General features: G+C 48.1%; 1 protein-coding gene and 2 long non-coding RNA genes across 4 annotated transcripts; 2 read left to right on the top strand and 1 right to left on the bottom strand.

Annotated features, from left to right (window-relative positions):
* The first annotated feature begins 9628 nt into the window (after positions 1–9628).
* Positions 9629–25637, top strand: LOC120996999 (uridine-cytidine kinase-like 1). Of its 2 annotated transcripts, none has more exons than XM_040426900.1 (15): positions 9629–9899; positions 12139–12338; positions 12412–12518; positions 12785–12955; positions 13038–13109; positions 13181–13370; positions 17062–17123; positions 21798–21817; positions 23441–23539; positions 23627–23720; positions 23802–23864; positions 24150–24272; positions 24453–24560; positions 24630–24786; positions 24947–25637. In XM_040426900.1, the coding sequence occupies exons 1-15, from the start codon at positions 9805–9807 to the stop codon at positions 25024–25026; spliced, it is 1641 nt and encodes a 546-aa protein (XP_040282834.1). In that variant the 5' UTR covers positions 9629–9804; the 3' UTR covers positions 25027–25637. The 2 variants fall into 2 exon arrangements, with proteins under 2 accessions (XP_040282834.1, XP_040282835.1); XM_040426901.1 differs by lacking the exon at positions 21798–21817 and adding an exon at positions 20532–20548 and having other exon boundaries at positions 9631–9899; positions 24947–25123.
* Positions 18428–19618, bottom strand: LOC120997006. Its single transcript, XR_005778009.1, has 2 exons — positions 19511–19618; positions 18428–18965 (listed from the first exon to the last, which is right to left on the bottom strand). It is a non-coding gene; the product is annotated as an uncharacterized LOC120997006 (long non-coding RNA).
* Positions 21826–23407, top strand: LOC120997005. Its single transcript, XR_005778008.1, has 3 exons — positions 21826–22513; positions 22555–22878; positions 22961–23407. It is a non-coding gene; the product is annotated as an uncharacterized LOC120997005 (long non-coding RNA).
* Positions 25638–25867: the final 230 nt, after the last annotated feature.

Below are 25867 nucleotides of genomic sequence, written 5' to 3'. Positions count from 1 at the left end.
GAACGGTACAGACGGTAATAATAGTAGATGACGATCTATACAGACGTCCTCATATAGAACGGTGCAGGACGGTACAGACGGTAATAATAGTAGATGACGATCTATACAGACGTCCTCATGTAGAACAGTGCAGGACGGTACAGACGGTAATAATAGTAGATGACGATCTATACAGACGTCCTCATGTAGAACAGTGCAGGACGGTACAGACGGTAATAATAGTAGATGACGATCTATACAGACGTCCTCATATAGAACGGTGCAGGACGGTACAGACGGTAATAATAGTAGATGACGATCTATACAGACGTCCTCATGTAGAACGGTGCAGGACGGTACAGACGGTAATAATAGTAGATGAAGATCTATACAGACGTCCTCATATAGAACGGTGCAGGACGGTACAGACGGTAATAATAGTAGATGACGATCTATACAGACGTCCTCATGTAGAACAGTGCAGGACGGTACAGACGGTAATAATAGTAGATGACGATCTATACAGACGTCCTCATGTAGAACAGTGCAGGACGGTACAGACGGTAATAATAGTAGATGACGATCTATACAGACGTCCTCATATAGAACGGTGCAGGACGGTACAGACGGTAATAATAGTAGATGACGATCTATACAGACGTCCTCATGTAGAACGGTGCAGGACGGTACAGACGGTAATAATAGTAGATGACGATCTATACAGACGTCCTCATGTAGAACAGTGCAGGACGGTACAGACGGTAATAATAGTAGATGACGATCTATACAGACGTCCTCATATAGAACGGTGCAGGACGGTACAGACGGTAATAATAGTAGATGACGATCTATACAGACGTCCTCATATAGAACGGTGCAGACGGTAATAATAGTAGATGACGATCTATACAGACGTCCTCGTATAGAACGGTGCAGGACGGTACAGACGGTAATAATAGTAGATGACGATATATACAGACGTCCTCATGTAGAACAGTGCAGGACGGTACAGACGGTAATAATAGTAGATGACGATCTATACAGACGTCCTCATATAGAACGGTGCAGGACGGTACAGACGGTAATAATAGTAGATGACGATCTATACAGACGTCCTCATGTAGAACGGTGCAGGACGGTACAGACGGTAATAGTAGATGACGATCTATACAGACGTCCTCGTATAGAACGGTGCAGGACGGTACAGACGGTAATAATAGTAGATGACGATCTATAGACGTCCTCATATAGAACGGTGCAGGACGGTACAGACGGTAATAATAGTAGATGACGATCTATACAGACGTCCTCATATAGAACGGTGCAGACGGTACAGACGGTAATAATAGTAGATGACGATCTATACAGACGTCCTCATATAGAACGGTGCAGACGGTACAGACGGTAATAATAGTAGATGACGATCTATACAGACGTCCTCATATAGAACGGTGCAGACGGTAATAATAGTAGATGACGATCTATACAGACGTCCTCATATAGAACAGTGCAGGACGGTACAGACGGTAATAATAGTAGATGACGATCTATACAGACGTCCTCGTATAGAACGGTGCAGGACGGTACAGACGGTAATAATAGTAGATGACGATCTATACAGAGGTCCTCGTATAGAACGGTAATAATAGTAGATGACGATATATACAGACGTCCTCGTATAGAACGGTGCAGGACGGTACAGACGGTAATAATAGTAGTTCAATTTAGAAACAAATGCTTCAGTCGTGGTCCAGGTGCACGGTCAAAAGGTTGATACCTCAGATACTTGCAATAGAAAGACCAGCACTCCGTGATTCCAATAATGAAGAAAAGGCTTTCTTTATTCGTCACCCATATGTGACGCGCGTTTCGACACCAGTCTGTGTCTTTGTCAAAGTACAGGTGATAACAGCTCCTGAGCTGTTATCACCTGTACTTTGACAAAGACTGGTGTCGAAACGCGCGTCACATATGGGTGGCGAATAAAGAAAGCCTTTTCTTCATTATTGGAATCACGGAGTGCTGGTCTTTCTATTGCAGGTAATAATAGTAGATGACGATCTATACAGAGGTCCTCATATAGAACGGTGCAGGACAGTACAGACGGTAATAATAGTAGATGACGATCTATACAGACGTCCTCATATAGAACGGTGCAGGACGGTACAGACGGTAATAATAGTAGATGACGATCTATACAGACGTCCTCATATAGAACGGTGCAGGATGGTACAGACGGTAATCATAGTAGATGACGATCTATACAGACGTCCTCATATAGAACGGTGCAGGACGGTACAGACGGTAATAATAGTAGATGACGATCTATACAGACGTCCTCATATAGAACGGTGCAGGACGGTACAGACGGTAATAATAGTAGATGACGATCTATACAGACGTCCTCATATAGAACAGTGCAGGACGGTAATAATAGTAGATGACGATCTATACAGACGTCCTCGTATAGAACGGTGCAGGACGGTACAGACGGTAATAATAGTAGATGACGATATATACAGACGTCCTCGTATAGAACGGTGCAGGACGGTACAGACGGTAATAATAGTAGTTCAATTTAGAAACAAATGCTTCAGTCGTGGTCCAGGTGCACGGTCAAAAGGTTGATACCTCAGATACTTGCAATAGAAAGACCAGCACTCCGTGATTCCAATAATGAAGAAAAGGCTTTCTTTATTCGTCACCCATATGTGACGCGCGTTTCGACACCAGTCTGTGTCTTTGTCAAAGTACAGGTGATAACAGCTCCTGAGCTGTTATCACCTGTACTTTGACAAAGACTGGTGTCGAAACGCGCGTCACATATGGGTGGCGAATAAAGAAAGCCTTTTCTTCATTATTGGAATCACGGAGTGCTGGTCTTTCTATTGCAGGTAATAATAGTAGATGACGATCTATACAGACGTCCTCATATAGAACGGTGCAGGACGGTACAGACGGTAATAATAGTAGATGACGATCTATACAGACGTCCTCATATAGAACGGTGCAGGACGGTACAGACGGTAATAATAGTAGATGACGATCTATACAGAGGTCCTCATATAGAACGGTGCAGGACGGTACAGAGGGTAATAATAGTAGATGACGATCTATACAGACGTCCTCATATAGAACGGTGCAGGACGGTACAGACGGTAATAATAGTAGATGACGATCTATACAGACGTCCTCGTATAGAACGGTGCAGGACGGTACAGACGGTAATAATAGTAGATGACGATCTATACAGACGTCCTCGTATAGAACGGTGCAGGACGGTACAGACGGTAATAATAGTAGATGACGATCTATACAGACGTCCTCATGTAGAACGGTGCAGGACGGTACAGACGGTAATAATAGTAGATGACGATCTATACAGACGTCCTCGTATAGAACGGTGCAGGACGGTACAGACGGTAATAATAGTAGATGACGATATATACAGACGTCCTCATATAGAACGGTACAGGACGGTACAGACGGTAATAATAGTAGATGACGATCTATACAGACGTCCTCGTATAGAACGGTACAGGACGGTACAGACGGTAATAATAGTAGATGACGATCTATGCAGACGTCCTCATGTAGAACGGTGCAGGACGGTACAGACGGTAATAATAGTAGATGACGATCTATACAGACGTCCTCATGTAGAACGGTGCAGGACGGTACAGACGGTAATAATAGTAGATGACGATCTATACAGACGTCCTCATGTAGAACGGTGCAGGACGGTACAGACGGTAATAATAGTAGATGACGATCTATACAGACGTCCTCATATAGAACGGTGCAGGATGGTACAGACGGTAATAATAGTAGATGACGATATATACAGACGTCCTCGTATAGAACGGTGCAGGACGGTACAGACGGTAATAATAGTAGATGACGATCTATAGACGTCCTCATATAGAACGGTGCAGGACGGTACAGACGGTAATAATAGTAGATGACGATCTATACAGACGTCCTCATATAGAACGGTGCAGGACGGTACAGACGGTACTAATAGTAGATGACGATCTATACAGACGTCCTCGTATAGAACGGTGCAGACGGTAATAATAGTAGATGACGATCTATACAGACGTCCTCGTATAGAACGGTGCAGGACGGTACAGACGGTAATAATAGTAGATGACGATCTATACAGACGTCCTCGTATAGAACAGTGCAGGACGGTACAGACGGTACTAATAGTAGATGACGATCTATACAGACGTCCTCGTATAGAACGGTACAGACGGTACTAATAGTAGATGACGATCTATAGACGTCCTCATATAGAACGGTGCAGGACGGTACAGACGGTAATAATAGTAGATGACGATCTATACAGACGTCCTCATGTAGAACGGTGCAGGACGGTACAGACGGTAATAATAGTAGATGACGATCTATACAGACGTCCTCGTATAGAACGGTGCAGGACGGTACAGACGGTAATAATAGTAGATGACGATCTATACAGACGTCCTCGTATAGAACGGTGCAGGACGGTACAGACGGTAATAATAGTAGATGACGATCTATACAGAGGTCCTCGTATAGAACGGTAATAATAGTAGATGACGATATATACAGACGTCCTCGTATAGAACGGTGCAGGACGGTACAGACGGTAATAATAGTAGTTCAATTTAGAAACAAATGCTTCAGTCGTGGTCCAGGTGCACGGTCAAAAGGTTGATACCTCAGATACTTGCAATAGAAAGACCAGCACTCCGTGATTCCAATAATGAAGAAAAGGCTTTCTTTATTCGTCACCCATATGTGACGCGCGTTTCGACACCAGTCTGTGTCTTTGTCAAAGTACAGGTGATAACAGCTCCTGAGCTGTTATCACCTGTACTTTGACAAAGACTGGTGTCGAAACGCGCGTCACATGTGGGTGACGAATAAAGAAAGCCTTTTCTTCATTATTGGAATCACGGAGTGCTGGTCTTTCTATTGCAGGTAATAATAGTAGATGACGATCTATACAGACGTCCTCATATAGAACGGTGCAGGACGGTACAGACGGTAATAATAGTAGATGACGATCTATACAGACGTCCTCGTATAGAACGGTGCAGGACGGTACAGACGGTAATAATAGTAGATGACGATCTATACAGACGTCCTCATGTAGAACGGTGCAGGACGGTACAGACGGTAATAATAGTAGATGACGATCTATACAGACGTCCTCGTATAGAACGGTGCAGGACGGTACTGACGGTAATAATAGTAGATGACGATATATACAGACGTCCTCATATAGAACGGTACAGGACGGTACAGACGGTAATAATAGTAGATGACGATCTATACAGACGTCCTCGTATAGAACGGTACAGGACGGTACAGACGGTAATAATAGTAGATGACGATCTATGCAGACGTCCTCATGTAGAACGGTGCAGGACGGTACAGACGGTAATAATAGTAGATGACGATCTATACAGACGTCCTCATGTAGAACGGTGCAGGACGGTACAGACGGTAATAATAGTAGATGACGATCTATACAGACGTCCTCGTATAGAACGGTGCAGGACGGTACAGACGGTAATAATAGTAGATGACGATCTATAGACGTCCTCATATAGAACGGTGCAGGACGGTACAGACGGTAATAATAGTAGATGACGATCTATACAGACGTCCTCATATAGAACGGTGCAGGACGGTACAGACGGTACTAATAGTAGATGACGATCTATACAGACGTCCTCGTATAGAACGGTGCAGACGGTAATAATAGTAGATGACGATCTATACAGACGTCCTCGTATAGAACGGTGCAGGACGGTACAGACGGTAATAATAGTAGATGACGATCTATACAGACGTCCTCGTATAGAACAGTGCAGGACGGTACAGACGGTACTAATAGTAGATGACGATCTATACAGACGTCCTCGTATAGAACGGTACAGACGGTACTAATAGTAGATGACGATCTATACAGACGTCCTCGTATAGAACGGTGCAGGACGGTACAGACGGTAATAATAGTAGATGACGATCTATAGACGTCCTCATATAGAACGGTGCAGGACGGTACAGACGGTAATAATAGTAGATGACGATCTATACAGACGTCCTCATATAGAACGGTGCAGGACGGTACAGACGGTAATAATAGTAGATGACGATCTATACAGACGTCCTCATGTAGAACAGTGCAGGACGGTACAGACGGTAATAATAGTAGATGACGATATATACAGACGTCCTCATATAGAACGGTGCAGGACGGTACAGACGGTAATAATAGTAGATGACGATCTATACAGACGTCCTCATATAGAACGGTGCAGGACGGTGCAGACGGTAATAATAGTAGATGACGATCTATACAGACGTCCTCGTATAGAACGGTGCAGGACGGTGCAGACAGTAATAATAGTAGATGACGATCTATACAGACGTCCTCGTATAGAACGGTGCAGGACGGTAATAATAGTAGATGACGATCTATACAGACGTCCTCGTATAGAACGGTGCAGGACGGTAATAATAGTAGATGACGATATATACAGACGTCCTCATATAGAACGGTACAGGACGGTACAGACGGTAATAATAGTAGATGACGATCTATACAGACGTCCTCGTATAGAACGGTACAGGACGGTACAGACGGTAATAATAGTAGATGACGATCTATGCAGACGTCCTCATGTAGAACGGTGCAGGACGGTACAGACGGTAATAATAGTAGATGACGATCTATACAGACGTCCTCATGTAGAACGGTGCAGAACGGTGCAGGACGGTAATAATAGTAGATGACGATCTATACAGACGTCCTCGTATAGAACGGTGCAGGACGGTACAGACGGTAATAATAGTAGATGACGATCTATAGACGTCCTCATATAGAACGGTGCAGGACGGTACAGACGGTAATAATAGTAGATGACGATCTATACAGACGTCCTCATATAGAACGGTGCAGGACGGTACAGACGGTACTAATAGTAGATGACGATCTATACAGACGTCCTCGTATAGAACGGTGCAGACGGTAATAATAGTAGATGACGATCTATACAGACGTCCTCGTATAGAACAGTGCAGGACGGTACAGACGGTACTAATAGTAGATGACGATCTATACAGACGTCCTCGTATAGAACGGTACAGACGGTAATAATAGTAGATGACGATCTATACAGACGTCCTCATATAGAACGGTGCAGGACGGTACAGACGGTAATAATAGTAGATGACGATCTATACAGACGTCCTCATGTAGAACAGTGCAGGACGGTACAGACGGTAATAATAGTAGATGACGATATATACAGACGTCCTCATATAGAACGGTGCAGGACGGTACAGACGGTAATAATAGTAGATGACGATCTATACAGACGTCCTCATATAGAACGGTGCAGGACGGTGCAGACGGTAATAATAGTAGATGACGATCTATACAGACGTCCTCGTATAGAACGGTGCAGGACGGTACAGACGGTAATAATAGTAGATGACGATCTATACAGACGTCCTCGTATAGAACGGTGCAGACGGTAATAATAGTAGATGACGATCTATACAGACGTCCTCATATAGAACGGTGCAGGACGGTGCAGACAGTAATAATAGTAGATGACGATCTATACAGACGTCCTCGTATAGAACGGTGCAGGACGGTAATAATAGTAGATGACGATCTATACAGACGTCCTCGTATAGAACGGTGCAGGACGGTAATAATAGTAGATGACGATCTATACAGACGTCCTCGTATAGAACGGTGCAGGACGGTACAGACGGTAATAATAGTAGATGACGATCTATACAGACGTCCTCATATAGAACGGTGCAGACGGTAATAATAGTAGATGACGATCTATACAGACGTCCTCATATAGAACGGTGCAGACGGTAATAATAGTAGATGACGATCTATACAGACGTCCTCATATAGAACGGTGCAGGACGGTACAGACGGTAATAATAGTAGATGACGATCTATACAGACGTCCTCATATAGAACGGTGCAGGACGGTGCAGACGGTAATAATAGTAGATGACGATCTATACAGACGTCCTCGTATAGAACGGTGCAGGACGGTACAGACGGTAATAATAGTAGATGACGATCTATACAGACGTCCTCGTATAGAACGGTGCAGACGGTAATAATAGTAGATGACGATCTATACAGACGTCCTCATATAGAACGGTGCAGGACGGTGCAGACAGTAATAATAGTAGATGACGATCTATACAGACGTCCTCGTATAGAACGGTGCAGGACGGTAATAATAGTAGATGACGATCTATACAGACGTCCTCGTATAGAACGGTGCAGGACGGTAATAATAGTAGATGACGATCTATACAGACGTCCTCGTATAGAACGGTGCAGGACGGTACAGACGGTAATAATAGTAGATGACGATCTATACAGACGTCCTCATATAGAACGGTGCAGACGGTAATAATAGTAGATGACGATCTATACAGACGTCCTCATATAGAACGGTGCAGACGGTAATAATAGTAGATGACGATCTATACAGACGTCCTCATATAGAACGGTGCAGGACGGTAATAATAGTAGATGACGATCTATACAGACGTCCTCATGTAGAACGGTGCAGGACGGTACAGACGGTAATAATAGTAGATGACGATCTATACAGACGTCCTCATATAGAACGGTGCAGGACGGTACAGACGGTAATAATAGTAGATGACGATCTATACAGCGATCTCTCATGATACAATATCTCAGATCCGACCACTCATCATGGCTACTTCTCTGCCGCAGTGAACGTCCTGTACATGGCTGCCAACCATCCAGACATTACTGTGTCCGTGAAAAGAAATCACTATGTCTGTGATTATTTTTGAGGCTGGTGGGTCTTGACCGGGTTATTTTGGTGGTAATTATCATCATTTTACAGTTCACAGGAAATACTGGTAATGGGATCTCCTCAGTACATTGACCTATAGACATGTGGGGGTCATTTATCATCTGAAGTACGCCACTTTTCCGAGGTGGCGGATAAAGGGGGTGTGAGGGGGCGGCCCAGTTATCATGTTCTAGGCCTGTTTTTGTGGTAGAAAATGGCTTAAAACTTCACCAACAAGGGAGCGGTGGAGATTTAAGCAAGCCACACGGCCAGTGTGTTCCAAATTGTCCATAAAAAATGTTGGCTTTCCGTGATTTTGGGATTAATTGTCCAGAAAAAATAGACATTCCTGTCCTGTCCCAGTCAGAGCTGCTGCTTTGGACAACTTTTGAGCAGTGATTCCATTTTATTTTTCTGGTACATGAATGTAGGAAGCCATTGTCAGTAAGGAGCAGCAGCTCATATACGTCCTGTACACCGTGGTGTCTGTTCTTCCTTCTCCTCAGTCTGAGGCACACTGATTCCCGCTCATTTCTCTCTTCCCTGGTCCTATGCTTAGGAGACTTAGCGACCAATTACACTCCAGCTTTTATGTCTGCAGACCAGGTCACACATGAGAGCCGCCTTCTGATTGGCACACGTCTAAGGCTCCGCCTTCCCTGCGGCCGCTTAGAATTCACTACTCCATCTGGCTGCGCTGTGCGCGGGGGACGCCGGGAGATGTGGTCAGGTGACGCGTGGGATGCCGGGAGATGTAGTCAGGTGACGCGTGGGGTGCCGGGAGATGTAGTCAGGTGACGCGTGGGGTGCCGGGAGATGTAGTCAGGTGACGCGTGGGGTGCCGGGAGATGTAGTCAGGTGACGCGTGGGGTGCCGGGAGATGTAGTCAGGTGACGCGTGGGACGCCGGGAGATGTAGTCAGGTGACGCGTGGATGCCGGAACTTGTAGTTCCTGATGCAGCGCACTTGTTCCGTTATGGAGAAGAGAGTGGTGGAGAAGAGATGCTCAGGGGAGATGGAGGGGGAGCCCGGGAGAGCCAGGACCCACAGGTGCCGCAGAAGAGGCAGGGACTGTGCAGTGAGGAGTGTACGGTGTGGTGGGTGAGACAGACTGCAGAGCGAGGCCCATGGGGTGTGTGAGTCTGTAGGGCAGCAACAGGGGGAAGTTGTATTTATGGGGAGGCCCCGGGGTGAGGGGTGTATGCGCGGCGAGGCCCCGGGGTGAGGGGTGTATGCGCGGCGAAGCCCCGGGGTGAGGGGTGTATGCGCAGTGAGGGGTGTATGCGCAGTGAGGGGTGTATGCGGGGTGAGGGGTGTATGCGGGGCGAGGCCCCGGGGTGAGGGGTGTATGCGGGGCGAGGCCCCGGGGTGAGGGGTGTATGCGGGGCGAGGCCCCGGGGTGAGGGGTGTATGCGGGGCGAGGCCCCGGGGTGAGGGGTGTATGCGGGGCGAGGCCCCGGGGTGAGGGGTGTATGCGGGGCGAGGCCCCGGGGTGAGGGGTGTATGCGCGGCGATGGTGAGGGGTGTATGCGCGGCGATGCCCCGGGGTGAGGAGTGGCGGATTGTGGGAGCGGAGGGTGAGGAGAGGCGGACCGTTGGAGAGGAGCGGAGGGTGAGGAGAGGCGGACCGTGGGAGAGGAGCGGAGGGTGAGGAGAGGCGGACCGTTGGAGAGGAGCGGAGGGTGAGGAGAGGCGGACCGTTGGAGAGGAGCGGAGGGTGAGAAGAGGCGGACCGTGGGAGAGGAGAGGAGCGGAGGGTGAGGAGAGGCGGACCGTGGGAGAGGAGCGGAGGGTGAGGAGAGGCGGACTGTGGGAGAGGAGCGGCAGAGGGTGAGGAGAGGCGGACTGTGGGAGAGGAGCGGAGGGTGAGGAGAGGCGGACCGTTGGAGAGGAGCGGAGGGTGAGGAGAGGCGGACCGTGGGAGAGGAGAGGAGCGGAGGGTGAGGAGAGGCGGACCGTGGGAGAGGAGCGGAGGGTGAGGAGAGGCGGACTGTGGGAGAGGAGCGGCAGAGGGTGAGGAGAGGCGGACTGTGGGAGAGGAGCGGCAGAGGGTGAGGAGAGGCGGACTGTGGGAGAGGAGCGGCAGAGGGTGAGGAGAGGCGGACTGTGGGAGAGGAGCGGCAGAGGGTGAGGAGAGGCGGACTGTGGGAGAGGAGCGGCAGAGGGTGAGGAGAGGCGGACTGTGGGAGAGGAGCGGCAGAGGGTGAGGAGAGGCGGACTGTGGGAGAGGAGCGGCAGAGGGTGAGGAGAGGCGGACTGTGGGAGAGGAGCGGCAGAGGGTGAGGAGAGGCGGACTGTGGAAGAGGAGCGGCAGAGGGTGATGAGAGGCAGACCATGGGTGAGGAGAGGCGGACTGTGGGAGAGGAGCGGAGGGTGAGGAGAGGCGGACTGTGGGAGAGGAGCGGAGGGTGAGGAGAGGCGGACCGTGGGAGAGGAGCGGAGGGTGAGGAGAGGCGGACTGTGGGAGAGGAGCGGAGGGTGAGGAGAGGCGGACTGTGGGAGAGGAGCGGAGGGTGAGGAGAGGCGGACTGTGGGAGAGGAGCGGAGGGTGAGGAGAGGCGGACTGTGGGAGAGGAGCGGAGGGTGAGGAGAGGCGGACTGTGGGAGAGGAGCGGAGGGTGAGGAGAGGCGGACCGTGGGAGAGGAGCGGAGGGTGAGGAGAGGCGGACTGTGGGAGAGGAGCGGAGGGTGAGGAGAGGCGGACTGTGGGAGAGGAGCGGAGGGTGAGGAGAGGCGGACTGTGGGAGAGGAGCGGAGGGTGAGGAGAGGCGGACCGTGGGAGAGGAGCGGAGGGTGAGGAGAGGCGGACCGTGGGAGAGGAGCGGAGGGTGAGGAGAGGCGGACCGTGGGAGAGGAGCGGAGGGTGAGGAGAGGCGGACTGTGGGAGAGGAGCGGAGGGTGATGAGAGGCGGACTGTGGGAGAGGAGCGGAGGGTGAGGGGAGGCGGACTGTGGGAGAGGAGCGGCAGAGGGTGAGGAGAGGCGGACTGTGGGAGAGGAGCGGAGGGTGAGGAGAGGCGGACCGTGGGAGAGGAGCGGAGGGTGAGGAGAGGCGGACTGTGGGAGAGGAGCGGAGGGTGATGAGAGGCGGACCGTGGGTGAGGAGCGGCAGAGGGTGAGGAGGTGCGAGGTCCCTGGAATAGTAAAGAGATGCTGGATGTGTTTGTGGAGGCAGCGGACTGGATCGAGGGGCAGTATTGATGGATGGAGTAGTGGTGACTAGTGAAGTCATGTGAGGGAGTGAATATGGCCGTAGGGGGCACTCACTTTTTTCATTTTCCTATGGTCAGTGACAGTGGGGAGGACTCTTTGGACACCCTGCTCACCCGACTGCCTCTCACCCCGTCTCTGTCACCCCGGAAACGCACCACCAGCCAGAGTAAGACTGAGCCTCCGTTATTGCTCACCAGTAAGAGGACCATCTACACGGCTGGACGCCCTCCCTGGTACAATGAGTCGGGGACCCCGTTCAAGGAGGCCTTTGTCATAGGTAAGAAGCTGTGACAGAGCACATTAATGCCTCGCGCTGCATTATTATAACCGCCAAGCTTCTCCTCTTCCAGGGCTGTGCGGGGGCAGCGCGTCTGGGAAGACAACCGTAGCCAATAAGATTATAGAAGCTCTGGACGTGCCGTGGGTGGTGCTGCTGTCCATGGACTGCTTCTATAAGGTAGGTGCCCCCATCCTGTAGGTTGGTGTGTTGGCTGATCTCTGCTCACTTCGGTGGGTCCCATCTCTTCTGTATTGTGGTGCTATCCCTGTATCTACCAGCAGGGGGCACCACTACCTTATCTTCTGATTCAGAGGTGGCTCTTGCACATGGCGATGGATTATGGGTGGGTTGCTGTGTAATTTCCTACGTGCTATGTAGTGGATCACACCACGATTGGAGCCTGGACCTGAGGCGGATGAGCCTCACTGGTTGTGTCTTCCCAGGTCCTCACTAAGGAGCAGCAGGAATTGGCCGCCAGGAATGAGTATAACTTCGATCACCCCGACGCCTTTGACTTTGAACTGCTGGTCAACATCCTGCGCAAGCTGAAGAAGGGGAAGAGCGTGAAAGTGCCGGTGTACGACTTCACCACGCACAGCCGCCGCAAGGACTGGGTGAGTGACCCTCGTAGTGACATGGCCCAGGTACTCTTCACCCATATGTGACCACATCTCACCTGCCCTCATCCTCCTCCAGAAAACGGTCTATGGAGCCAATGTCATCATATTCGAAGGAATTCTTGCTTTTGCCAACAAGGAGCTTCTCAAGGTAACATAAGCAGTGACCGTCTCCTGTTTTCTCGGCCTCTCCCCCTAACTTCATTCTTTTAAACTTCTCAGCTCCTGGATATGAAGGTCTTTGTAGATACAGACTCGGACATTCGGCTGGTGAGGCGGTTGAAGCGTGACATCACAGAGCGAGGCCGTGACATTGTCGGGGTGATCAAGCAGTACAATAAGTTTGTGAAGCCGTCGTTCGAGCAGTATATAGAGCCCACTGTGCAGCTGGCAGATATTGTGGTGCCCAGAGGTAAGTGACCTGTAATATACATTTATACCGGTTATATATCTCCTGCCTGTATACTGGAGGTGTAATATACACCTGTACCTATCTACCTGTATACTGGAGGTGTAATATACACCTGTACCTCTCCTCTCTACCTGTATACTGGAGGTGTAATATACACCTGTACCTGTCCTCTCTACCTGTATACTGGAGGTGTAATATACACATGTACCTCTCCTCTCTACCTGTATACTGGAGGTGTAATATACACCTGTACCTGTCCTCTCTACCTGTATACTGGAGGTGTAATATACACATGTACCTCTCCTCTCTACCTGTATACTGGAGGTGTAATATACACCTGTACCTGTCCTCTCTACCTGTATACCGGAGGTGTAATATACACTTGTACCTGTCCTCTCTACCTGTATACTGGAGGTGTAATATACACCTGTACCTCTCCTCTCTACCTGTATACTGGAGGTGTTATATACACCTGTACCTGTCCTCTCTACCTGTATACTGGAGGTGTAATATACACCTGTACCTCTCTACCTGTATACCGGAGGTGTAATATACACCTGTACCTGTCCTCTCTACCTGTATACTGGAGGTGTAATATACACCTGTACCTCTCCTCTCTACCTGTATACTGGAGGTGTAATATACACCTGTACCTGTCCTCTCTACCTGTATACTGGAGGTGTAATATACACCTGTACCTGTCCTCTCTACCTGTATACTGGAGGTGTAATATACACATGTACCTCTCCTCTCTACCTGTATACTGGAGGTGTAATATACACCTGTACCTGTCCTCTCTACCTGTATACCGGAGGTGTAATATACACCTGTACCTTTCTACCTGTATACTGGAGGTGTAATATACACCTGTACCTCTCTACCTGTATACTGGAGGTGTAATATACACCTGTACCTCTCTACCTGTATACTGGAGGTGTAATATACACCTGTACCTCTCTACCTGTATACTGGAGGTGTAATATACACCTGTACCTCTCTACCTGTATACTGGAGGTGTAATATACACCTGTACCTCTCTACCTGTATACTGGAGGTGTAATATACACCTGTACCTCTCTACCTGTATACTGGAGGTGTAATATACACCTGTCCTCTCCTCTCTACCTGTATACTGGAGGTGTAATATACACCTGTCCTCTCCTCTCTACCTGTATACTGGAGGTGTAATATACACCTGTACCTGTCCTCTCTACCTGTATACTGGAGGTGTAATATACACCTGTACCTCTCCTCTCTACCTGTATACTGGAGGTGTAATATACACCTGTCCTCTCCTCTCTACCTGTATACTGGAGGTGTAATATACACCTGTACCTCTCCTCTCTACATGTATACTGGAGGTGTAATATACACCTGTACCTCTCTACCTGTATACTGGAGGTGTAATATACACCTGTACCTCTCTACCTGTATACTGGAGGTGTAATATACACCTGTACCTCTCCTCTCTACCTGTATACTGGAGGTGTAATATACACCTGTACCTCTCCTCTCTACCTGTATACTGGAGGTGTAATATACACCTGTACCTGTCCTCTCTACCTGTATACTGGAGGTGTAATATACACATGTACCTCTCCTCTCTACATGTATACTGGAGGTGTAATATACACCTGTACCTCTCTACCTGTATACTGGAGGTGTAATATACACCTGTACCTCTCCTCTCTACCTGTATACTGGAGGTGTAATATACACCTGTACCTCTCCTCCTCTACCTGTATACTGGAGGTATTATATACACCTGTACCTGTCCTCTCTACCTGTATACTGGAGGTGTAATATACACCTGTACCTCTCCTCTCTACCTGTATACTGGAGGTGTAATATACACCTGTACCTCTCCTCTCTACCTGTATACTGGAGGTGTAATATACACCTGTACCTCTCCTCTCTACCTGTATACTGGAGGTGTAATATACACCTGTACCTCTCCTCTCTACCTGTATACTGGAGGTGTAATATACACCTGTACCTCTCTACCTGTATACTGGAGGTGTAATATACACCTGTACCTCTCCTCTCTACCTGTATACTGGAGGTGTAATATACACCTGTACCTGTCCTCTCTACCTGTATACTGGAGGTGTAATATACACCTGTCCTCTCCTCTCTATCTGTATACCGGAGGTGTAATATACACCTGTACCTGTCCTCTCCTCTCTATCTGTATACTGGAGGTGTAATATACACCTGTACCTGTCCTCTCGTCTCTACCTGTATACTGGAGGTGTAATATACACCTGTACCTCTCCTCTCTACCTGTATACTGGAGGTGTAATATACACCTGTACCTCTCCTCTCTACCTGTATACTGGAGGTATTATATACACCTGTACCTCTCGTCTCTACCTGTATACTGGAGGTGTAATATACACCTGTACCTCTCCTCTCTACCTGTATACTGGAGGTGTAATATACACCTGTACCTCTCTACCTGTATACTGGAGGTGTAATATACACCTGTACCTGTACCTCTCCTCTCTACCTGTATACTGGAGGTGTAATATACACCTGTACCTCTCCTCTCTACCTGTATACTGGAGGTGTAATATACACCTGTACCTGTCCTCTCTACCTGTATACTGGAGGTGTAATATACACCTGTACCTCTCCTCTCTACCTGTATACTGGAGGTGTAATATACACCCGCACCTGTACCTCTCCTCTCTACCTGTATACTGGAGGTGTAATATACACCTGTCCTCTCCTCTCTACCTGTATACTGGAGGTGTAATATACACCTGTCCTCTCCTCTCTACCTGTATACCGGAGGTGTAATATACACCCGTACCTGTACCTCTTCTCTCTACCTGTATACCGGAGGTGTAATATACACCTGTATATAGGGTGCGGCACCTGAGGGGTTAACTGCCGTGGATCGCAGCGCCCTGTCATAGAGGTCGGGTACTGACTATGTGATTCTGCCGCTGGCACCCGCCTCCTGTATTTGTATTAAAAGGTTACTTATGTTCATTGGTGGCGCAGTGCACCACCCAACCCCCCAGTATTATAATAATTGGTGGCAGTGGTCACAGGGTCCCCTCCTCCTCATTGGTGGCAGTTCCCATCGGAGCCCCAGCAGTGTAATCGCGAGGCTCTGATCGGTTACCATGGCAGCCAGGATGCTACTGAAGCCGTCCATGGTCAGCTCCCTGCTGCGGTGTGCACGATGCACAGGGAGAGTGTGAGGTCCTAGTCACCCTAATAGAGCTCTATCAGGGGGAATAGGACAAGGGATGAAAAGATCCCAGGTTCTGGCCTCTAAGGACGGAAATGATGATTATTAAATAAATTAAAAACACCAAAATATTAAGTATAAATTGTCCTTTTTCACAATTTTACATATAAAATATAAAAGCAATAAATAGATAAACGTATTATCTGTGAACTATTAAAATATAAAAAAATGTCTTATACGATGAGCGCCGTAATAGGAAAAAAAAAACCAAAAACGCTCAATTCGCCATTTTTTTTTAGACACCTTGTTCCCCAAAAAAATCGGATCGGACTGTTCTATTATGGGCCGGACGTTCCATAAAATGTGGATTTTTTTTATTGCTGCTTTTTTGGTGTTTTATTTTTTCCGCGTGGTATCGAGTATCGCAATACTTTTTTATGGTATCGAAACAACCCTAATCTGGACGGTGTTGGTGGTTTTGTCTTGTAGGGGGTGAGAACTCTGTGGCTGTGGATCTCATAGTGCAGCACGTGCACAGTCAGCTGGAGAAGGTAAGTTTTGGCCAGCGCCCCCTCCAGGTGATGGTGGCTGCTCACATCCTGTTACCATGATGATCTGAGGACCTGCCCCCCTAGGACTCCCCGTGGACAGGCACTGCTGCGGGGTGGCCCTACATGCATGTGCCGTGTAGCGTCCTGGGTCTCCTGATCTGTGCTGCATCCACGTGATGTTAATGAGGGTGAGGCCCGTGCCCTGCAGCCCGCCATGTTCTTCCTGCTTAGGGCATTATTAGTGGGAAACATTGCACAGATGGAGTGTTCCTCTGTGCAGCGCTGCTCGCGATCACCGTGTTTGACTTTCTACCACCTTTTAGGCTTCTTTCACACGAGCGGATGTGACCATTCATTTCCGTTTTTCACGCATCTCTGGGTCCATAGAAGTGAATGGGGCTTGTGTGAAAAACAGAAGTCATCTGGATGCCATGCGGTTTTCTCGCTCATGGTTGCTGGAAGATGTAGCTTGTTCTTCTGGTTTCTCTTCATGCGCGTGAAAAACGCATCAAAAACTGATTGCATCCGCGCTGGAAACACAAAACAATCAGTTTTTCCCCCAACATCCAAAAATTGCTACCTTTTTATGGACTTCCAATAAGGGGTTACATCCCCTAAAAGGGAGGCCAATCGTCTCGGGGGTTGGAAATCTGACTCAAAATCCTGGTATCTACATTGATAGAACGTTACCTCCCTTTGTCCTATCCCTTACTTCGTACATACATGATACGATGGATCTGCTTAATAAGCTCGAGGGTCTAGTGGTTGAGGCGGAGGTGTGGTTGACCTCGATGGATGTTGAGGCCCTCTACACATCTATCCCACACCAAATGGGACTGAGGGCTACCAAGTATTTCCTTCATACCAAAAGCAATCAGGATCAGGATCAGGGCCATAACAGTTTTGTTCTTCGTTTGCTAGAATTCATCTTGACTGGTAACTATTTTGTATTAGACTCTAAGCACCACCACCAGCTCGGGGGCACCGCTATGGGGGCTCCTTGTGCCCCAACTCATTATAACTCGCTCCTGGGCTGGTGGGAGGATACAATAGTGTCTTCTGACCAATATGCCAACTGGGTCTCACATATTTTATTGTGGGTGAGATATATCGATGACGTTCTGATACTGTGGTCCGGTGAGAAACGAGAATTTCAGTAATTTGTCGAGGCCCCGAATCAGAACAGAACTGGGTTTTTTTTTTTTACCCATGAGATACTAGATATTCGGCTATGGAAAAAAGATAATGATTCGGACATCCCTACATCGTAAAGAGACCTTCACTAATAGTTTTTTGCCATGGGGGAGTTATCATTCCACCCCACTAAAGAAGGGGATCCCAAAGGGACACTTCCTCAGAATACGGAGGAACTGTACGAGGGATTGCGGCCACTGTAAAGCTTGTCAGTTCATCGTTAGAGGGTCTCAATGCTCCGATTCTGGTGGACACGGTATACCATACCTGCTCTTCTGCTAACGGCAATACTGATGGTGTAATATATCTCTGTAAATGCACGTGCAATGTGATGTATGTAGGTAAAAGACTGTCCATGTCAGCATGCAATCAGCGTCGCTCTAAATACCCGCGCGCTGAAAACCGGAAGTCTGTGGTGGGACGCAAATACAGGAAGTAAGTCTATATCCATCAGAACTGTGAGAAACAGTTTTTCCCTGAACAGATCCTGACTCCATATCGCTCGTGTGAAATAAGCCTTAGAGGTGAAGACTCTAACCATGAGAAGCCATGGAGACTAACGAGACTGCTCAGTAGCATGCCTGTAACCTAACCCCCCGTGCATGGCCTGTATCACCTCCACCACCTCTCATTCTGCTGATCTCTCACCTCCTCATCTCTCCCTTTGCCCTGTCCTACCTCCTCGTCTCTCTGCCGCTCTTCCCTCATCGTCTCTTCCTCTGCTGCTCTCTTTTCTTCACCATCACGTGTCTTATGTTGCTGTTACTTTTTCATTTCGCTCTCTTCCTTTGCCTCTTTCCTCCTCATCTCTCCTTCTGCAGCTTCTTCCTCGTTCTCTCTTCCTCTGCCGCTATTTTTTCTCATCGTCTCTCATTTTCTGTTGCTGTTACTTTCTCATCTCTCTTCCTCTGCCGTCCTTACTTTCTCATCTCTTCCTTTGCTGCTCTCTTACCTCCTCATCTCTTTTCTTCTGCTGCTCTTTCCTCAGTCTTTCTTCATTTGCTGCTCTCACCTCCTCATCTCTTCTTCTGTCGCTCTTACTTCCCCACTGTCTCTCTTCGTCTGGTACTCTTTTTCCTGTTGCTGTTACATTCTCATTCCTCTTCTACTCTCTTCATTTGCGTCTGTTGCCGCCTCATGTCTTCTTCTGCCGCTCTTTCCTCATTGTCTCTCATCCTCTGCTGCTCTCCTACCTCCTCATCTCTTCTTTTGCTGCTCTTTCCTCAGTCTCTCATCCTCTGCTGCTCTCTTACCTCCTCATGGTCTCTCTTCTTCTGCCGCTCTTTCCTCATTGTCTCTCTTCTTCTGCCGCTCTTTTCTCATTGTCTCTTCTTCTGCCGCTCTTTCCTCATTGTCGCTCTTCTTCTGCCGCTCTTTCCTCATTGTCGCTCTTCTTCTGCCGCTCTTTTCTCATTGTCGCTCTTCTTCTGCCGCTCTTTTCTCATTGTCTCTCTTCTTCTGCCGCTCTTTTCTCATTGTCTCTCTTCTTCTGCCGCTCTTTTCTCATTGTCTCTCTTCTTCTGCCGCTCTTTCCTCATTGTCTCTCTTCTTCTGCCGCTCTTTCCTCATTGTCTCTCTTCTTCTGCCGCTCTTTCCTCATTGTCTCTCTTCTTCTGCCGCTCTTTCCTCATTGTCTCTCTTCTTCTGCCGCTCTTTCCTCATTGTCTCTCTTCTTCTGCCGCTCTTTCCTCATTGTCTCTCTTCTTCTGCCGCTCTTTCCTCATTGTCTCTCTTCTTCTGCCGCTCTTTCCTCATTGTCTCTCTTCTTCTGCCGCTCTTTCCTCATTGTCTCTCTTCTTCTGCCGCTCTTTCCTCATTGTCTCTCTTCTTCTGCCGCTCTTTCCTCATTGTCTCTCTTCTTCTGCCGCTCTTTCCTCATTGTCTCTCTTCTTCTGCCGCTCTTTCCTCATTGTCTCTCTTCTTCTGCCGCTCTTTCCTCATTGTCTCTCTTCTTCTGCCGCTCTTTCCTCATTGTCTCTCTTCTTCTGCCGCTCTCTTACCTCCTCATCTCTTCTGTCGCTCTTACTTCCCCACTGTCTCTCTTCCTCTGCCACTCTCTGGCAGTAGTCTCCCCCTCTCTCTTCCTCTGGCTGTCTCCTCACTTCCTCTCCCTCATACCCCATGTCTCATGGTGTTTTCCTTCTCTCTTTCTAACCGTACCCGTGTGGTCCTGCGTGCTGTGACGTTAATCCTTGGTTGGCCTGTATGTGTCAGCGGGAGATCACGGTGAGGTAGGATTGTGGGGAATACGTGGAGGGGAGTGGGGTGTGGGGTTTACTGAAGGCTGCAGGGGATATGAAGGGTTTGCGGGTTGTTGTTTTTTATCATCTACAAATTCATGTGAAGACAGTTCAGATCTTCCTGCCATCACTGCTACACGTGTCCCTGGCCTGGTCACTGCTATAGTACTACTACTACCATCATGTTACTGCTGCACTACAGCCCAGCACACATCACTGGTGTAACATCCTAAACATCCTACTACTACTACTACTACTACTACTCCCCCTACGTCACTGCTGTACACCCCTCAGTGCTCAGGATACATCATTGGTGTAACATCCTCTTAATACTCCTCAGTGTTGCATTGTCCTCCTCAGTGTTCTGTCCTTATTCTACTACTACTCCTCCATGTTAGGTCCTACTACTTCTCCTTCGTGTCACATCCTCTTACTTCTCCTCAGTGTTACTTCCCCTAACACCACCACTACTACTACTCAGAGTATTGTCTAACTACTACTATGACTTGTCAGTGTTATGTCTTCATCCTGCTCCTCAGTGCTACATCCACATCTTCCCACTACTCCTCAGTGTTATGTCCTTATTCTACTACTCCTCAGTGTCACATCCTCATTCTCTTACTTCTCAGTGTTACTTCCCCTACTACTACTCCTCAGAGTACTGTCTAACTACTACTGCAACTTGTCAGTGTCACATCTTCATCCTACTACTACTCCTCCTTAGTGCTACATCCACATCCTCCTACTACTCCTCAGTGACATGTCATCGTCCTCCTCCTACTACTCCTCCTCAGTGACATGTCATCGTCCTCCTCCTACTCCTCCTCCTCAGTGACATGTCATCGTCCTCCTCCTACTCCTCCTCCTCAGTGACATGTCATCGTCCTCCTCCTACTACTCCTCCTCAGTGACATGTCATCGTCCTCCTCCTACTACTCCTCCTCAGTGACATGTCATTGTCCTCCTCCTACTACTCCTCCTCAGTGACATGTCATCGTACTCCTCCTCAGTGACATGTCATCGTCCTACTACTACTACTACTACTACTCCTACTCCTACTCCTCAGTGCTCAGGAGACACTCTGTTAATTTCCCTGTCTGGTTTGTAGCTTCCTCCGTTGCTGGTTCTTCATCCTCCATGATTGTCTACCCTTGTTACCCTTGACATCTCTAGTCATTGACACATTTCTTGTCTTTTCCTTTTATTGTGTACCCATGTCGTCACCTGCCGTACTTTGCAGAGGATGCAGCGCTGGGACATGTGAGACGCCTGTCTTCTGCATGTGTGACGTTCCACAAATTATATTGCATGCCAAGAACACAGAGCTCTGCCACCACAATGATGGTGTGACTCTTCAGAGCATGTGTAGTGTGTGCTGCGTTCTGGGAAGGTGCTAACAGGCCTTGTACACCTCCTCACAAGGGCCATTTTCTTGGATTGGACCTTGGTAGTTGGGTTGGTTGTTGTATTAGAATGACTGTTGGATGGGGTTGGGAGTTGTTGACTTGGTCATTTCTTTGTAGTGACTGTTGATGTTTGGAGTTGGGAGTTGTTAGGCTGGTTGTTTTTCTTTTAGCAATGATTTTTGGTCAGATCTGGATGAGTGTGTTTTGGGCTGGGTCGATGTCCCTTATGGACCATTGATATTGGGTTGAATCGGCTAGTCGTTGTCTTTGAATGACCGTTGATGTTGGGAGTTAGTACAGTTCTTGGAGTGACTCTTGATGTTGGTTTGGTCCCTGTTAGGAGTTTTTGGGCTGGTCCTTGTTTCGGAGTAACCATTGGTATTTGGTTGGACCATGGCTGGTCCTTATCTTGGGGCGACTGTTAATGTTTGGTTAAACCTTGTTGAGATTTGGGCTGTTGCCTTAGTGACTGTTGATTTTGGGAGTTGTAAGACTGGTTCTTGAAGTGACCATTTATCTTGGAAGTTGTTGGGATGGTTGTTTATTTGGGGTGACCATTAATGTTGGAAATTATTGGGCTGGTTCTTGGAGTGACCATTGATTTTGGGAATTGTTAGACTGGTTGTGGTCTTGAAGTGACCATTGATGTTGGGAGTTGTGGACTGTTGATGCTTTGGACCTTGTTGGGAGTTGAGCTGACTGTCTTGAAGTGACCATTGATGTTGGTTTGGACTTTATGTGGAAGGTGGGCTTGTTGTTTTGGGGTGACTATCGATGTTGTGAGTTGTTGTCTTGGAGTGACTGTTGATTTTGGGTTGGACCTTGTTGAGAGATGGGCTGCTTATTGCTTTGGAATGGCCGTTGATGTTGGTTTGGACTTCATTGGGAGGTGGGCTTGTGTTGAAGTGACTGTTTGTTTGATGTTGGGTTGGACCTTTTTTGAGGTTTGGGCTGTTGATGTCTTGGAGTAACTGTTGATGTTGGATTAGTTTGGTAGTTATAGGGCTGCTTTTCTTGTAGCGCTGCCTTCAGTTCATTATTCATTGTTTGCATAATCTTTAGGATAATTGGTCAGGTTTTTTCAGGAACATATGGCAGAGATCCTGGTATTGTGATGGCCACTGCTGTGACTACTTTGGTAGTTAGAGAAGGTGTTGTGAGGTTGCAGTGTAACCCCAACCTCGTGTCTTTCATCTCTTTGGCTTCATTATTGTCCCCAGCCTATAATGTCACCTTTTACTTCAGAGCACAATTGACAACACTTTTAGGGCACACAGTGTGAGTGAGGAGACATCGAGTCACACGAGGTCTGAGAGTCGTAGAGTGGGGACAATAATAGGTGCAGGACAGCCATTATTTTATAGTGCATGTCTTGGGGTTGCTGTGATGGTGCTTTTTGGGGTGTATTTTTATTTATTTTTTATTACATTTTTTTTCTTCCTGATTGAGCTAATCTCCTCAACTTTATTTACACCAGAGCGGCCCTGGCTTCTGCTCATCAAGGGCAGCCTCTCCCCGATACCCTGAGCGTTCTTCAGAGTACCCCACAAGTGCGTGGGATGCACACGATAATCAGGTGAGATCTCTGTAGAGCACAGTCCTCAACCACCATTGTACCCCACCGCGATCACAACCGACTGTACTAAAATACTGCTCCTCCCAGGAACAAGGACACCAACCGAGACGAGTTCATCTTTTACTCGAAGCGCCTGATGCGTCTCCTGATCGAGCACGCGCTGTCTTTCCTTCCACTCAACGTAGGTGTTAAGTGTTTCTGTGATCGACTGCTTATGGTGGACTCAATGTTTCCTTATCATTTGTCATCTTTCCTTTTGCAGCCGGTCACAGTGGAGACCCCACAAGGAACATTATATCAGGGCAAAAGGTTCCACCGTCAGCGGGTGAGTATCAACCTGTACACATGCTGAGGTTCTCTCGCTTGGGAAGAACATAAATGATAACCTACCTTACATGGTTTTATTAATGGGAACTTGTGCATCACTCAGTCAGGACCACTTACATGATGGTAGTGGATACAGTTGGACTCTTGGGAGATGTACAGATGGCCCTGTATCCTGCAGGAATGCTTTTTCCATGTGTATTCCGCCATCAGTCCTGGATTTGGGAGCTGTTTGGGACCGCTGCACGGTTTTGTGACGAGTAAAAGCACTGTTTTCTGATTCCAGATCACAGGGGTGTCTATTCTGCGAGCTGGAGAAACCATGGAACAGGCCCTCACCGCTGTGTGTAAGGACATCCGACTAGGCAAGATCCTGATCCAGACCAACCACAATACAGGTGAACCAGAGGTGAGTGACACGGTACAGGCTCCTGAGGAGCGGCGTGCTGATGGTGACACGAGGAGGGTCACCCGTAAGAGTAGTATGTATATAGATGAGGAGAGCGAGCGACATCGGAGGGCTATCCTGCACATTTACTCCCCATCTCTTCCCCACTCACCCTCATATCATTGTCTGTGCTCTCTACAGCTTCATTACCTGCGGCTGCCCAAGGAGATCAGCGAGGATTATGTCATTCTGATGGACAGTACCGTGTCAACCGGGGCTGCTGCCATGATGGCCATACGTGTCCTCCTGGTAGGTGAAGTCCCATCAAATCTGATGATTTCTGTGGTGGATTTGCTTTTTTTACCGCCTTGTTTCTAGGACCATGATGTCCAAGAGGACAAGATCTTCTTAATTTCATTGTTGATGGCAGAAATGGGTGTACACTCCGTGGCGTACGCATTCCCGCGAGTCCGCATCATCACCACCGCTGTGGATAAACGCGTCAACCAGGATTTTCATATCATCCCGGGCATTGGTGAGAATAAGGCCTTCATATGTCCTGGGGAGGGGGGGGGGCGGGGGGGGGGGGGGGGGGGGGGGATCCAGCTTTTATTTCTATACCATCCTATGATGGGACAGGTTCTGCATCTCATCGATTCTGTCTATGGCCACGTAACTCTTTCTTGCCTCTGCAGGTAATTTTGGTGACCGTTTCTTTGGCACTGACGCACCTTCTGAATGTTACGAGAGCGATGAATGCAACATGGAGTACTGACCGCAGTTATGTGCCAAGACCCACAGGATCTGCGGGTGAACCCTCCACTTATTTATTAGTTACTTGACCCCACTCCTGGATGTTCTTGAAGCTGATTGTATGGCCTGCAGCTGCAGACATCAGTGTGTACCGCTGCCCCAGCTCTCTGTATCCTGCAAAAGGCAGCCATGAAATCCTATCCTTCCCTATATGAACATCACACAATGGCCACGATTAGCGTCTGGCGAATAGCACTTATACATGATCTGTAATGGACCACGACGTGCCCACAGAGGATGCAGTTGCACAAACCTGCCGCCCTGCCCCTTGTTATTTTATGTCACACAGAACTGACAACCGTGCTACACCATATTGGACTCATTACAGGCAGTCGCTCTTTACGCATCACGTACCGTAGGCATTCCCCATCCGATTGGTGGCAGCAGCTTTCTTATTGCAATAAGTAGGGTGAGACCCCCACCCACTATCAGGGATAAGAGCTTCTTAAGATGCAGCTCTGCAGTTTCAGGGATGGTGCCATGGTGTGTGACACAGTCACGGACGAGCAGCTGTACTACTGCTTTTAACCCTGCAACTTTCTGTAGGATAATAAATTGTATGTTTTAATATTGTTTTAAGCGACCACTGGATGTTTTGTACTTATTTTAGCTTTACATTATTGATTTGGTTAAATGTCACAACCATGTGGTAGGTGGAAGGTCGCATGTGTTGGAGACAGAATATGAGGCGAGGAGGAACCCACCTCAGCTGGCCTAAAGGCTTATGTCTAGAAACGGTTTCCTTTGAGGTGACCCACGTGAACGGACAGGCTTTATGGATCCAGGTTTTCCTTCGAGGTGAC

Source organism: Bufo bufo, chromosome 4 (assembly GCF_905171765.1).
Source record: "Bufo bufo chromosome 4, aBufBuf1.1, whole genome shotgun sequence".
In the NCBI taxonomy this organism is placed as follows: domain Eukaryota; kingdom Metazoa; phylum Chordata; class Amphibia; order Anura; family Bufonidae; genus Bufo; species Bufo bufo.
Note: the sequence above shows the minus strand (reverse complement) of the source record. Positions and strands in the feature narration are given on the sequence as shown.

What these genes read in the sequence shown, in the direction of transcription:
- LOC120996999 (XM_040426900.1), top strand. Translation starts at nt 9,805, where the DNA reads ATGCAGCGCACTTGTTCCGTTATGGAGAAGAGAGTGGTGGAGAAGAGA. An exon ending in CAAGGAGGCCTTTGTCATAG is followed by an intron (nt 12,339 to 12,411) that starts GTAAGAAGCTGT and finishes CTCCTCTTCCAG; the next exon opens with GGCTGTGCGGGGGCAGCGCG. An exon ending in CCAACAAGGAGCTTCTCAAG is followed by an intron (nt 13,110 to 13,180) that starts GTAACATAAGCA and finishes TAAACTTCTCAG; the next exon opens with CTCCTGGATATGAAGGTCTT.